General features: G+C 33.9%; 1 protein-coding gene across 1 annotated transcript; it reads left to right on the top strand.

The window, feature by feature from the left end:
* The first annotated feature begins 2,640 nt into the window (after positions 1 to 2,640).
* LOC110733299 (17.8 kDa class I heat shock protein-like) lies at positions 2,641 to 3,571 on the top strand. The gene has a single exon (XM_021913314.1). It carries the CDS (start codon positions 2,772 to 2,774, stop codon positions 3,453 to 3,455), a length of 684 nt encoding a protein of 227 aa, XP_021769006.1. The 5' UTR covers positions 2,641 to 2,771; the 3' UTR covers positions 3,456 to 3,571.
* Positions 3,572 to 12,344: the final 8,773 nt, after the last annotated feature.

The following is a 12,344-nucleotide window of genomic DNA, read 5'->3' as shown; positions in this document are numbered from 1 at the left end:
CTTATGGAGTTGACGATCTGTTGGATCGTTAAGGGGTGTAACCTTCACCTCGTGAACGGTTTACAAGTTCCTAAAACTTGTTGACGACTCTTTTACTCTATCTTCTTCCCTTTTGGAAGCTACCGTACTTTAGTGTATGCTCACAGTGGGGTTCAAGCTAGTGGGATTAAAGCTTGAATTATTCCCTACAATTAGGATTTAACTAACCACTAACAATTTAACGTAAGGGCCTATTCTCTTACGTTTAAATTAAGTTCAGTTCAGTTCAGTTCAGTTCAATTCAGTTCATCTCAGTTCAGTTCAGTTCAGTTCAATTCAGCTCAGCTCAGTTCAATTCAGCTCAGCTCCTAATTTCCTTCTCTTATAAAATATTCATTTCAGTTCAGTTCAGTTCAGTTCAGTTTAGCTCAGTTCAGTTCAGTTCAATTCAGTTCAGCTCAATTCAGTTCAGTTCAGCTCAGTTCAGTTCAGCTTAGTTCAGTTCAGCTGAGTTAAGTCAATGAGAACAGGCCCTAAATGTTCTTACACAACCTATTGCTTTAAATTGAGTTACAATGACTATTTGATCTCGATCTAATGTTATAACAACAATACAATTTTCCCGCTTTTTTTATTTCCTTTTTTTTTCAAATTTTAATGACATCCATTTTTAAAATAAAATATTCTAATATATTATTATCCAATATTATTATAATATTATCAAATTTTTTTCTCCAACTTTTATCTTTTGACAATTGAATTTATTTTAAATAGAAAAGAAAAATAATTTTGGTAGCATACTTTGGGTAAATCTTAAAATTATACAGAGTACTAACTTATATAAGAACAAAATCATGTTGTTATAGTATACATAACATACATTGGAAAATTCAATATTATTATTGTAAACATTTTTGTGATTGATAAAAAAAATAACAAAAACCTCTACTACTCATTAAATTATATATATATATATATATATATATATATATATATATATATATATATATATATATATATATATATATATTTTAAAAAAAGTTAATTATGGAATACTACTGATCGTCCTAAAGTAATATAAAATCAACTAAATTTTCATATAATGCCGGTCAAAAAGTGCCAAGAAAATATAAGGGCAAATGTATATGAGTTTGTATATGGGTACTAACCTAAGCTAATATTTTCATTCTCTTAAATAAAATCTTATAGCTGTTAATTTCTATTATTATTTTATACAATCCAATTCAATAACCTTTACGTATTTGGTATAGGTATAAATTAAAATTCAAGTTATTTTGTTACATATATTATTTTTGGATAAATTATTTTTGAATCAACACCATCAATCAATCAATCATCAATAACTATATACTAAAAGATACAACAGTAATGACACATGTTATTTTTTGGTGTGTCCCTTAGTTGTTTTTTTTAATAATATTTATATAAAAATAAATCATACAAAATTACAAAAGATTTTCCTTCAAAAAGAAACTAGAAAAGATTTAATGTATACTTCTTAATATATATTGATACCATAAACTTTTAATATAATTTATGACACATGTAGAGTTACGTACAACCCCTTTACCAATAATAAAACAAGGATTTTTTTTTTTTAAAAAAAATTATATTTAATCATGTTTGAAATGAGAAATAATATTTTAAGTCATTTTATTATTGAGAAAAATATGCAACATACATATGATAGAATGAATAATTATGTACAAAAAAGAAATCTACTTACGAGTTAAATACATATTGTTAAGTTTTTATTTATTTATTTATTTATATAATTTGGTTTACAAGAAGAAACGATATAAATTTATAGGTGAAATATATACAAATATACATTTATAACTATTTTAAAATATCTTTTATGCTAATAGTAGACTTTCATAATAAATTCATTTTACAAATTAATAACTAAACCAAATTTTTTTTTTTATAATTAAATCTAATGTTAATAAAAAAGAATAGTTATTGAAAGTAACCTTGCATGTCATGGGACCTAAGTCACCTAACCTATTTATTTATAATTCATTTGTTGTAAACCTTAATAATGAACGTGCATAATACAGAACTTGGCCTAGTTTGATATATTTCAATTCAAACAACTAATTATGTTTTTTTGAGGGTTGTACATATTTTTAGCTAAGATTTATTTGTGAGTGTTAAAAAAGAGATTGAAAGACAAATAATCAGACATGCATGTGATAAATGATGATGAGATAAATGAGAGGTTATCAACTATGATCCGTCCCGCAAGCTCGGCCCGATCCGCTCGAAAAACGGGTAGGTTTGGGCAAGATAAAATACACAATTTTAGTAAAAAAAAACAAAACATGTTTTTTCCTAAAAAGCCCAATTTGACCAACAAATCCGATACTTTTTAACGGGTTTGGGTTTGAGTTTTCGTAGTAGTAAAGCCCGGCCCCGCTCCAATCTTGATCACCTCTAACCTAAATAGAGAAAACCGACAAATTAAATGAAGTAATAAAAATATTATTTCAAATTAAAATTCTTTGCAAAGAGCTACAATAGTATTTCATTAACATTGGAGAAAAGTTCTAGAAAATACTTGAAACCCCTGTTATCTTCCATCTCTCTGTTTTCCCGGCAAATTAAGATAGCATCTATTCAAAACCCAAAAGACAAAAACATTCTGGATAAAACTAGAACTTTCGATTAATCATCTATAAATAAAATCTAAATGTCTTGAATTTATTCATCAGAAACAATTCATCAAAACCTTAAAACAAAATCGATGATCAATTGAAATTCCTGAAAGAATGTCGCTAATTCCAAGCTTCTTCGAAATCCGACGAAGCAACATCTTCAACCCATTCTCTCTTAATTTATGGGACCCTTTTCAAGATTTCCCCTTAAAAAACACCACCTCTCGATCAATCTCCACCACTGGTGGCGACACGGCTGCATTTGTGAACGCCCGAATTGACTGGAAAGAGACTTCGGAAGCCCATGTATTCAAAGCGGATTTACCTAGTTTGAAGAAAAGTGGTGGCGACACGACTGCATTTGTGAACGCCCGAATTGACTGGAAAGAGACTCTGGAAGCCCATGTATTCAAGGCGGATTTACCTGGTTTGAAGAAAAGTGGTGGCGACACGGCTGCATTTGTGAACGCCCGAATTGACTGGAAAGAGACTCCGGAAGCCCATGTATTCAAGGTGGATTTACCTGGTTTGAAGAAAAAGGAGGTGAAGGTTGAGGTTGAAGATGGGAAGGTGCTCCAAATCAGTGGTGAGAGAAACAGGAAGCAAGAGGAGAAGAATGACAAGTGGCATCGAGTTGAACGGAGTTCTGGAAAGTTCCAAAGGAGGTTTAGGTTGCCGGAGAATGCGAAGATGGAGGAGATCAAAGCTAATACGGAGAATAGTGTTCTTACTGCCACTGTTCCTAAAGCAGAGGAGAAGAAGTCTGAAATCAAGTCCATTGACATTTCTGCTGCTTAATTAAATGTACTCATTAATCTTTATAATAGGAACTTAAAAAATAGTATGGTGGTTGAATGTTTGATGTACGTTTATGATAGTATGTGACAAAATATAATGAATAATTCTCTGTGCAATTGTCATTCATCACAATGGCTACATACAATATATTTATCAATTAGGTATACTTGGAGGGCAAGACCAAAATAACCTAAAATAACTCACAATATTCTCTAGAATATATTCTCATAATATTCACAATTATCTTGTTTCCTAAAATATATCCCAATACCCCCCCTCAAGTTGGAGCATACAGGTCACAAATGCCCAACTTGCGAAGTAGAAACTCGAACTTAGCTTTTCCCAAAGCCTTTATAAAAATGTCAGCCAACTGTACTGTCGTAGGAACATACGAAGGTATAATCGTCCCATCTGTAATCGCATCCCGAACAAAATGACAATCTGATTCAATATGTTTTGTTCGTTCATGAAACACTGGATTTTGCGCAATATATAACGCTGACTGACTATCACAGTAAAGGTGCATCCCATTCTCATGTTTAACACCTAAATCACCAAGAAGTTGTTTCAACCACTTTAATTCACAAGTCGTTGCATTCATACAACGATATTCTGCTTCCGATGAAGAAAGAGCAACAGTAGGTTGATTCTTGGTTTTCCAGACACTGGGGACAAACCAAGAAGCACAAACCAACCACTTAAGGAACGTCTGGAGAGAGGACAACCTGCCCAATCTGAATCACACCAACCTTCCAACTGTAAAGCACTATCAGATCTCAACAAAATCCCCTGTCCCGGACTCTTCTTCAAATATCTAACAACTTGCAGAGCTGCTTCCCAATGATCAATCTTGGGATTTTGCATAAACTGTGATAAAATATGAACAGAATAAGCTAAATCCGGTCTCATAACAGACAAATAAATCAGTCGACCTATGAGACGACGATATTTCTCCACATCATGAAAAAACTCTCCTTGAGCCAAAGCCAACCTGTGATTTTGCTCCATGGGGAACCCTGCAGGCTTAACATCTAGTAAACCTGCCTCAGTAATGATATCCAACGCATACTTCCTCTGGCAAATAAAAATTCCCTGTTTATTCCGGGCTACCTCTAGCCCCAAAAAATATTTCAACACTCCAAGATCTTTCATCTTGAAACAATTTCCCAGATATGATTTAAAACTGAGCATAGCATTTTGATCATTGCCTGCGACAATTAAATCATCGACATATACTAACACATTGAGCTATATTTTACCCTTTGTCAGAGTAAATAAAGAATAATCATAATATGACTGTTTAAAGCCATACTTTTTCAAAGCTGTAGCAAGCTTTGCAAACCAGCATCTTGGAGCTTGTTTAAGCCCGTACAACGATTTCTTCATCCTGTAAACTTTGTCAGAATTATCTTTCTCAAAACCAGGAGGAATTTTCATATATACCTCTTCTTCCAAATCACCATGAATAAATGCATTATGAACGTCCATTTGATGGACTTCCCAATTTTTCACCGCCGCTACTGCAAGAAAGGTCCGAACTGTCACCATTTTTGCCACTGGAGCAAACGTCTCATTGTAGTCTAGACCTTCAACTTGATGATTGCCAAAGATAACTAGCCTCGCCTTTAATCTCTGCAAATTTCCATGCTCATCATATTTCTCTTTGTACACCCACTTGCTCTCGAGAGCCTTTTTACCGGGTGGTAATTTTTCTAGCGCCCAAGTGCCCTGTTCTTCAAGCGCCTGTATCTCATCTTCCATTGCCTTTCTCCAACCCTCATGTTTCATGGCCTGAAACTTTTGGGTTCATTTCCTCCTGTAATAGCAGCAATATATTTTCTATGTTTCACATAAAATCGGTGAGAATCAATATAATGTGTTATAGAGTATTCAGTACCTGAGGGAGATGATGTCACAAGTGAACTCTGAGTTGGAGTAGATGGACTATTATTTCGGATAGTGTGTGTCACATAGTCATGGAGTTTCACAGAAGGAATTTTTGGTCTCATGCCTTTACCCAAGGCCTCGGTACTCACTGGCTGCCTAAGAATAGTCGTGCCACTGCTATCCCCGTACTGCACATCTTGCTGTTCTGCTGCTTGATGCAAGTGGGAAAGAAAAACGTGTTGCCCAAGAGCTCCTTGCGGGCTGCTGCACTGATCAGTCCCACCAGTGCCCGCTGGAGAGTCAGCGGCCTGATTAGATGGCTTGGCAGACTCTCCCGCGGCCTGGCTACGGGTTGTAGTCTCCTGCCGCAGGGTGGTTGCGGTATCACCTGTTGCCCCATCATCATTTATCACGCACTCCCCTGCATTCTCAACATCGCTCACGCACTCCCCTTCATCCTCCAAGCATCTCACATTACTTCCCACATCTCTGACGCACTCCTCTTCATCCTCTAAACACCACTCATCATCACTCACACCCCTATTTACACACGGCATGGAGCTTGACACCGAATTATCACTCACATTAGGAGTTATGAAGGGAAATTCATTCTCAAAAAAATTCACATCTCTAGACACAAATAATTCCTAGGTTTCCAAGTCATACACCTTCCATCCCTTTTTCCTGAAAGGATATCCAATGAACACACATTTTCGGCTTCGATTAGCGAATTTGTCACCGTTACTTTTAAGATTATAAGCATAACACAAACACCCAAATACCCGAATATACTCATATGAGGGAGATTTGCCAAATAACATGTCAATAGGAGTTTTATAATCAAGCAATCGAGAAGGTGTTCTATTAATTAAATGACATGATGCTTGCACACACTCCCCCCAAAATTTCAAAGGCAAATTTGCTTGAAACCTTAAAGCTCTAGCAACATTCAAGATATGTTGATGTTTTCTCTCAACATGCCCATTTTGTTGAGGCGTGCCCACACATGAGGTCTCAAAATATATCCCATTTGCAAAAAAAATATTCTTTCAAGGAATTAAATTCCGTACCATTATCACTACGAACCACTTTAATTTCTTAAGAAAACTAACGTCGAACAATAGCAACAAAATTAAGAAACATATACTCAACTTCCATTTTGTTTCTTAATAAATAAGTCCACACACCCCTAGAGTAATCATCTACTATAGTAAAAAAATAATGAGCACCACAAGACGATGGAATCTTGTAGGGCCCCCGTAAATCCAAGTGACCAAGCTCAAAAATTCGACTAGATTTATTTTGACTCAAGGGGAAACTACTCCTATGTTGTTTTGCTCGAGGACACACATCACATGATTTAAATTTATTACTACTACGACTCACAAATGGAAGTTGTTGAAGCACTTTACCCGAAGGATGCCCCAATCGCTTATGCCACAACTATGTCGAATGATCCCCATCTATCTTCATAGTCTTCACCATAGGAACACCCCGGAAATAATATAGTCCATCCACTCGTTCACCTGTTCCGATCACCTTCCTCGTTGCTAGGTCCTGTATAACACAAAGTTTATTAGTAAATTGCATTACACAATTTGATTCATCACATAATTGAGTCACCGAAATTAAATTGCAATTCAATTGCGGTACATAAAGGACATTCTCAATAATCAAGCCCCCTTGCAATAGAACCGATCCAATTTTGGAAGCATTGGCATAATTCCCATCCGGCAATCCCACCGGATAATAGCTCACATTCGTCACATTTCTCAAAAGAGATAGATCACAAGTCACATGATTTGAGGCACCAGTGTCAATAATCCAACCCAAATCGTGCTTACCGGGAAGCTTGGGCTGAATAGAGTTTAAATAATCAAGAAGTTGTTGTATTTGAGCCGACATGACCCCTACAAGAGCAGCCCCATCTGCGGTGGTGACAGCCGAATCCCTAACCATCACGCAACTGCACAATATTCTTCTAATTGATAAAAAAAAAAAAAAAAAACTCACAATGCTGCACACGATTCTTCACGCAAGAAAGATAATAAAGTAGAAGTTGTGAACCCTCACAAATTCTCAAACAAATACGTGGAACTCAAATTCCCACAAATGTAAATTGTATACCCACTAACTTAATCACAACTCCCAATAATTATAAGTGTGAACTCTCACAATTATAAAAAATTTGCACCCAAATATATGATCCCACAAGCAAATGAATGCCGCAAATAATCGTCACAATAGTTCCTATCCAAAAAAAAAAAAATTTATGTGAACTCTCACACTCTCACGATTTCTCGAAATTATGTAAATTACGTGTAATCAAGTCGTTAAGAAAAAAATTTGGATCAAACCTAAGCTCTTGATATCATGACTAAATATAATGAATAATTCTCTGTGCAATTCTCATTCATCACAATGGCCACATACAATATATTTATCAATTAGGTATACTTGGAGGGCAAGACCAAAATAACCTAAAATAACTCACAATATTCTCTAGAATATATTCTCACAATATTCACAATTATCTTGTTTCCTAAAATATATCCCAATAGTATGTGATTGTAGTATTGAAATTATTTTGTAAGAAGTTAATCAATGATGAAAGTAAACAAATAGTTTTTTCTTTTGAAATTGGTTATTGATGGAGTATTTTCCATTACTGCATATTCTTGTGTTTTGCAACTTCAATTTTTACAATTATTTGTAGCATGTCTATTACAAGGTTACAACTAATGTGTGTTGTATCTTAGCAAAAGAAGATGCTTATTGGTGAATTCGTAACTTGTCATTTGAAATTGAACATCAAACCATATTTTTTTTATTTATTTTTTTATTTTTTTTGTGGGATGCGTCCTTATGAACAATGCAAAAACTAAAGATTAAGGTGGAAGAATTTGAGTTTGTAACTTATCGTACTATTAGGTACATGTCACAAATAAGTTATTATTGGTACTTATAATATCCTTGGTCTCCAAAGCATGAATACACTTGGCCTCTAAGATTATAATGCTTGCTATCCAAGGTCAAGGCTTACCTTTGTAGTTAAATTATCCATCATATTCTCTTGTTTTGAGGATATGACACAAGACACACAACTACTAGCTCATTAGTAAGTTTTTTTTAGCTTTCTTTAAGAATTAGATCCAATATAATCTAGAGAGTTATACCATACTCTGAGGGATTTTAAAGGGAGGAATGTTAGGCATGTAAAAATGCATAATAAGGGGTATTCATGTAATTATACATAAACGAATGTATATTTTGGTATCATTGGATGATCAAATGGTACCACTAAATATACAATGATATTATGTATGCACATACACAATGGTATTATACATGCATTCAGCTGTACTAAATTTATGCATAAATAGTACCACAGAGGATTTAATAGTACTATATAAACTTTTAGTGGAACAATCAGCATATGGTCCTCCATCACGTAATACAATCCGACCAAAAAATAGGTAAGCATGTGGTCCTCCATCACGTAATACTATCCGACCAAAAAATAAGTAGGGTCTACCTACACACTTCTTTCTTCCTATCTCTCCCCTCTTTTCTCTCTCTACCATGTGTTTTTAAAATATTTTAATCAATGTTATGTATTTACAAATGCATAACAGCCCTCTATTTCCACTTCCTCACCATACTATTGGGTTTGTACTCTCATATCTTTTTTTTTTTCACATATTGGATAATTAGTAATCGTTGTTGGTGGGTTGTTTACCTCATTTGAGGGTTTTTCCACGTTTAATTTGTGTATCTCTTATTACTCTTTTTGTCCATCTTTTTTCTATTTATTTCTCTATATCATTTTGTGCTTCTACTTGCGCTCCTAATCCCAACAGTGGTATTAGAGCCAAGTTATTTTGAGGGTTTTTTTTTTTATAAAAAAATCTTAATTTTTAAGATGTCTTCAATCCACAGAATATGATATAGAGAAGTTTGATGACAAGATTAGTTTCAGCATATGGAAAGTCCAAATGAAGGCTATTCTTACCCATAATGCTTTGAAGAAGGCAGTAGATGGAAATTAAAAAAACAAATCCATCTACTATGATTGATGAGCAATGGAAGGAGTTAAATGAGCAAGCCTCATCAGTTCTTCAACTCTGTGTGTCCAAGGAGGTGCTTCATGAAGTCATTCACGAAACTTCAGCATCAAGCCTATGGTTGAAACTGGAGTCACTATACATGACCAAGAGTCTTGCCAATAAATTGCGCCTCAAAGAGTGATTGTACACAATTCACATGACGGAAGTCCAGATCGACAGGACATAATTCCAATATATCCTGCAAAATACTGCAAGATGCATGGGCACGATGTTTTCGGTTGTTACAAACTTAAGAAAAAGTTTGAAAGAGATGAAAATGAAAAGAAACAGGAAACATCAGAAGTTAATGTTGTTGATTCAGATTTGAAGTTGTTCTTTTGGCTACTTCTCATCCTAGAAGTAGAAATTCTAATTTAGGTTCTTGATTCTGGTTGTGCTTACCATGTTTGTTTTCAGCAGAATCTCTTTGTTGATTATCAATCAATAAAGAATGGTTTTGTTTTTATGGGCAACAGTTCTCGTTGCAAAATTTATGGAGTAGGCTTTGTTCGAATCAAGACTATTAATGGGAATATTAGAACATTATCTACTGTTCGATATGTTCTTGCCATGAAGCAGAATCTAATCTGAATAGGTACACTTGATTCTAAGGGGTGCATGTTTTCAGCTCAAGGTGGAGTTCACAAAGTCTCCAAAGGTGCTCATGAAATTATGAAGGCCGTTAAAAGTGAAAATCTTTATGTACTTCAAGGTTCTTCAATTTCGACTTTATCATACCAAACTTCAAAATGGTGTTAGCTTCCACGTCAAGCTAGTTCAAACATGTCACTTTCTATTTCTAAGCCTGAAGATCATTCGGGTTTAGCATATGACATATCTGCCTAATACCTTTATGGGTTCATACAACTAGTACACACTATTATGGAATTTGAGTCAAGGTGGAGAATGTTGGGTATATGTCACAAATTAAGTCACAAACAAGTTATTAGTGCTACTTACAATATCCTAGCCAGCTTGGTCTCCAAGGCATGAAGACTGTATCCTTGGCCTCAAAGGTTATAATACTTGCTCTTCAAGGTCAAGAGGCTTACATTTGTAATATAAATATCCATCATATATATTTCTATTGCTTTGAGGACAAGCTAAGACACACAACTACTAGCTCATTAGTTAGCTCTCTTTCAGAATTAGATCCAATATAAACTAGAGAATCACATATATATTATACTCTTGTACCCTTGGGGTTGTACTCGATCTCATACCCTTTTTTCATATATTGGATAATTAGTACTCATTGTTGGTGGGTAGTTTACCTCATTTGAGGGTTTTTCCCACGTTTAATTTGTATGTCTTTAATTTTATTACTCTTCTTGTCCATCTTCTATCTATTTATTTCTCTATATCATTTTGTGCTTCCACTCCTAATCCCAACATGTACTAAGGTTCTCAATCTTAATCACTAGTCCGAAACCTTATGTTTACCTTGATGAGATTGAAAGAGAAGTAAACAGATTGGTTGACTATTGTAATTCGGATTATATAGAGCATAATTGAATGAATGAAAATCTATAGTACAATCATTAGTTGACAATCTCAATCGTAAATTCCTAATAAGAGGTTTACGTCACCAATGTTTTTAATAAGCCAATTTAATATGTATGGAATAATAATACTATAAGAAGTTGGGTGCTAGAGTTAAGATCGAGATATGGAAGCTAAAACTAGTTTAGGATAGATGAAGAGAAATCTCAAATCTATAGCTTGATGGAAGCAGTATATAGCTTTTACTTTGTCTATTCCTGTAATCTTCCAGGGATGAAGGGAGTAATGTTCTTATCAACTTTGATTATCACATGAAGAATTGATTGGTTAGGTGTTAGGAATAAGACACCCTAGCTGAAAAATACTTTAACCATATTAATCCCTCCGTCCCAAAATATTGACACAGTCAATTTTAAAAACATGTCAATGTACTAGTTTGACTTTTTTTATACAATTAAATATTAATAAAAATTATTTTAAAATTATATACCCTTTAGGCACGCATTTTGAGGGAGGTATTCGACTAACTAAACGGATAAATTAATTCACAAAATATTACCACCAATAAGAAGAAATGATGATTAAGTTGCTACGGTTTAAATTTTATAGCTTAATTTATTCGTTTACTTAATCTAATCAACTCCTCAAAAAAATGTGATAAATGTTCTTTTGTTGTTTTGTTTTGATGGAGAAAACGTTTAATGTTTACATTTGTTTTATTTTATTGATCAACGAGGGTGAAAATGGAATTCGCCCTCTTGCTATGATATAGAAGACGAAAAATAAATTCACCCTGTTTGCTTTGAAGTAGAAAGACAAAAGTAAAATTCGCCCTCTTTGCTATGTAATAAAAGGGCAATTATAATTTCTCCATCAAATTAACAAGGGAATGTATAACTCGCCCTCTTTGATCGATTTATGTCGCCCTCTTTAATCTATTTTCTTGTAGTGAAAGGGTGTGTTGCTAGTATAAAAATAAATAAATAAATAAATAAGGGAAAGTATTTAGCAATATATGTTATGATAAGATATGTTTCTATTATGTTAGTAAAAAATATGGTCAAATATAATTCATGAATAGTGAAAAAAAAAAATCAACGTTTTAGATATTGTGAGATGGAGGGAGTAATTTTTTTTTTTTTTTTAAATCACCCATTTACGAATTTTAACATTTCTATTTAGCATATGCCTCATAGACCGATAGGAAATCAAGTGCATATGTGTAAGTGTCTAACTAGAACTGACAATCTCATAACATATTAAAAAAAAAAAAAAAAAAAGGACTTTCAAAATCATTAAACCAAAAATGAAGTTCGAAACTTCGAAAGTGATATAAAACAATCCGAAGTTGGTTCATTAACTTAAAGAGAGATTAAAATAAGGAGGCCAAAGA

The sequence above is a fragment of the Chenopodium quinoa genome, unplaced genomic scaffold, assembly GCF_001683475.1.
Source record: "Chenopodium quinoa cultivar QQ74 unplaced genomic scaffold, ASM168347v1, whole genome shotgun sequence".
Classification (NCBI taxonomy): domain Eukaryota; kingdom Viridiplantae; phylum Streptophyta; class Magnoliopsida; order Caryophyllales; family Amaranthaceae; genus Chenopodium; species Chenopodium quinoa.
Note: the sequence above shows the minus strand (reverse complement) of the source record. Positions and strands in the feature narration are given on the sequence as shown.

What these genes read in the sequence shown, in the direction of transcription:
- LOC110733299 (XM_021913314.1), top strand. Translation starts at nt 2,772, where the DNA reads ATGTCGCTAATTCCAAGCTTCTTCGAAATCCGACGAAGCAACATCTTC.